This window comes from Tamandua tetradactyla, chromosome 4 (genome assembly GCF_023851605.1).
Source record: "Tamandua tetradactyla isolate mTamTet1 chromosome 4, mTamTet1.pri, whole genome shotgun sequence".
NCBI classification, from domain to species: Eukaryota; Metazoa; Chordata; class Mammalia; order Pilosa; family Myrmecophagidae; genus Tamandua; species Tamandua tetradactyla.
In genome coordinates, this window is record NC_135330.1 from 71,162,558 (window position 1) to 71,166,057 (window position 3,500).

Below are 3,500 nucleotides of genomic sequence, written 5' to 3' on the forward strand. Positions count from 1 at the left end.
ATTAAACACTTTTGTGCATCAGAGAACTTCATCAAGAAAGTAGAAAGACAGCCTACACAATGGGAGACAATATTTGGAAACGACATATCAGATAAAGGTCTAGTATCCAGAATTTATAAAGAGATTATTCAACTCAACAACAAAAAGACAGCCAACCCAATTACAAAATGGGAAAAAGACTTAAACAGACACCTACCAGAAGAAGAAATACGGATGGCCAAGAGGCACATGAAGAGCAGAGACTGCTGAGCCCCGTTTGTCCGCTGCCACCTACTCCGGACACAGAACATCCAGTCATGGATAAAAATGAGCTGGTGCAGAAGGCCAAACTGGCCGAGCAGGCTGAGCGATATGATGACATGGCAGCCTGCATGAAGTCTGTAACTGAGCAAGGAGCTGAATTATCCAATGAGGAGAGGAATCTTCTCTCTGTTGCTTATAAAAATGTTGTAGGAGCTCGTAGGTCATCTTGGAGGGTCGTCTCAAGTATTGAGCAAAAGACGGAAGGTGCTGAGAAAAAACAGCAGATGGCTCGTGAATACAGAGAGAAAATTGAGACCGAGTTGAGAGATATCTGCAATGATGTACTGTCTCTTTTGGAAAAATTTTTGATCCCTAATGCCTCACAAGCGGAGAGCAAAGTCTTCTATTTGAAAATGAAAGGTGACTACTATCGTTACTTGGCTGAAGTTGCTGCTGGTGATGACAAGAAAGGGATTGTGGATCAGTCACAACAAGCTTATCAAGAGGCATTTGAAATCAGCAAAAAGGAAATGCAACCGACGCATCCTATCAGATTGGGTCTAGCCCTTAACTTTTCTGTGTTCTATTATGAGATTCTGAACTCTCCGGAGAAAGCCTGCTCTCTTGCAAAGACAGCTTTTGATGAAGCCATTGCTGAACTTGATACATTAAGTGAAGAGTCTTACAAAGACAGCACGCTAATAATGCAGTTACTGAGAGATAACTTGACATTGTGGACATCGGATACCCAGGGAGACGAAGCTGAAGCAGGAGAAGGAGGGGAAAACTAACCGGCCTTCCAACTTTTGTCTGCCTCATCTAAAATTTACACAGTAGACCATTTGTCATCCATGCTGTCCCACAAATAGTTTTTTGTTTACGATTTATGACAGGTTTATGTTACTTCTATTTGAATTTCTGTATTTCCCATGTGGTTTTTATGTTTAATATTAGGGGAGTAGAGCCAGTTAACATTTAGAGTTATCTGTTTTCATCTTGAGGTGGCCAATATGGGGATGTGGAATTTTTATACAAGTTATAAATGTTTGGCATAGTACTTTTGGTACATTGTGGCTTCACAAGGGCCAGTGTTAAAACTGCTTCCATGTCTAAGCAAAGAAAACTGCCTACTACATATTGGTTTGTCCTGGTGGGGGATAAAAGGGATAATTGGTTCCAGTCACAAGTGTAGTTATTGTGGGTACTTTAAGGTTGGAGCACTTTCAGGGCTGTAGTAGAAATAGATAACCCATGGATGATACATGTTTAACCATGTGTATCTGTGGAATACACAATCTCAATGTGCACACCTTTGACTACAGCTGCAGAAGTGTTCCTTTAGACAAAGTCGTGACCCAATTTACTCTGGAGAAGGGCAGAAACGGTTCACATTCCATTGTTTGTAAAGTTACCTGCTGTTTGCTTTCATTATTTTTGCTACACTCATTTTATTTGTATTTAAATGTTTTAGGCAACCTAAGAACAAATGTGCAAGTAACTACGCAGTAAAAATGAGTTGCTTGATATTCATTACTTCATGTTTATCAAGCACAGCAGTAAAACAAAAAACCCATGTATTTAACTTTTTTAGGTTTTTTGCTTTTGTGATTTTTTTTTTTTTGATACTTGCCTAACATGCATGTGCTGTAAAAATAGTTAACAGGGAAATAACTTGATGATGGCTAGCTTTGTTTAATGTCTTATGAAATTTTCATGAACAATCCAAGCATAATTGTTAAGAACATGTGTATTAAGTTTATGTAAGTGGAATAAAAGTTTTATGAATGGACTTTTCAACTAATTTCTCTACAGCTTTTCATGTAAATTAGTCTTTTGGTTCTGAAACTTCTCTAAAAGAAATTGTACATTTTTGGAAATTAATTCCTTATTCCCTTTTGGCAGCTAATGGGCTTTTACCAAGTTTGAATAAGAAGTTTATCATTATGACAAAAATACTACTCATGTAACTACTGTTCCCAACCATGTCCCATTCTCCTTTCCCTCCTTTCCTCCCTACCCCACCCCATACCCTCAAATCAGTTTCTCTTGTAGGGGGGTGGGGGGGCTGTCAAGTGGATAAAAGTAATGTGTTTCATTTAAATTTTTGGTATATGGCATTTTCTAACTTCAGAAGCCACAATGTTCTTGGCCCATCATGATGTTGGGTAGCATTAACTGTAAGTTTTGTGCTTCCACTTTTGGTTTTTAAGAATTTCTTGATACTCTTGTAGCCTGCCTTCAATTTTGATCCTTTATTCCTTCTATTTGTTGGGTGCACAGGATTACCTTCCTTTTTTAGCCTTCTTCTGTCTCGTCACCAACCATTCCTACTTGGTGGCTGTGTACTTGGAAAAAGGCCGCATGATCTTTCTGGCTCCACTCAATGTCCAAGATACCACCCTACTTCCTTTGCTTGCATCCCACAAACTATTTCCCTCATCCTATTTACTGCAGCAGATCTCTCCTTAGTTGATGAGATTGTGTTTATCTCCCTCTAAACCCTACCTATCTTGAATGGTCTGTCATTGTCTGCCTTTAACTCCTTCTTCCTCTATTCTCTAAATAATGATGGGGCTAAGTTATACCCAAAGCTCACCCTTCAGACTATTTCCTCAGTACCTTGCAGAAAACACCAAACAAAAATACCATTTTAATAAGAGGTGTATTTTTTTTTTTCTTTTAGAATGTAAGCTCCTCAAGAGCAGGGACAATGTTTTCTGTATGTTCTATTGTGCCTAGTACACTGTAAATGCTCAATAAATATTGATGATGGGAGGCAGTGAGTCTTAATGATAAGGGTGAAAAACTGAAATCCCAAATACTGTTTTGTTGATGTTCTTTTATGACCTCAGACTAAATTGGGAAATATTGGCCCTTTTGGAAAATTGTCCCAAATATTACATTCAAATAAAAGTGCAATGGAGGTCTTGGGGTCTTTCTTTCAAGGAGAAAAGATCTCTCATGTTTGTATTTGGGATAACATAATGCATCTTCACTTTCAGCTATTTTACCTTGTCTATTGATTACTTCTGACCCCCCCAGGCCAAGGAGTTGAAATAATCATTTCATAGCTAAGGAAAATTAAGCTAGACTGGGGAGATTGAATCTCATTTAATTAAGTTATAAATAAAATCTGAAACCTATTAAAAAAAAAAAAAAAAAAGAGGCACATGAAGAGATGCTCAATGTCCCTGGCCATTAGAGAAATGCAAATCAAAACCACAATGAGATATCATCTCACACCCACCAGAATGGCC

The 3,500-nt window shown here is 38.2% G+C and overlaps 1 protein-coding gene across 1 annotated transcript; it reads left to right on the forward strand.

Annotated features, from left to right (window-relative positions):
- Positions 1-242: 242 nt before the first annotated feature.
- Positions 243-3,166, forward strand: LOC143681047 (14-3-3 protein zeta/delta). Its single transcript, XM_077157764.1, has one exon. It carries the CDS (start codon positions 297-299, stop codon positions 1,032-1,034), a length of 738 nt encoding a protein of 245 aa, XP_077013879.1. The 5' UTR covers positions 243-296; the 3' UTR covers positions 1,035-3,166.
- The last annotated feature ends 334 nt before the right edge of the window (positions 3,167-3,500 follow it).

Excerpts from the sequence above, each read along its gene's own strand:
- LOC143681047 (XM_077157764.1), top strand. The coding sequence starts at position 297 with ATGGATAAAAATGAGCTGGTGCAGAAGGCCAAACTGGCCGAGCAGGCT.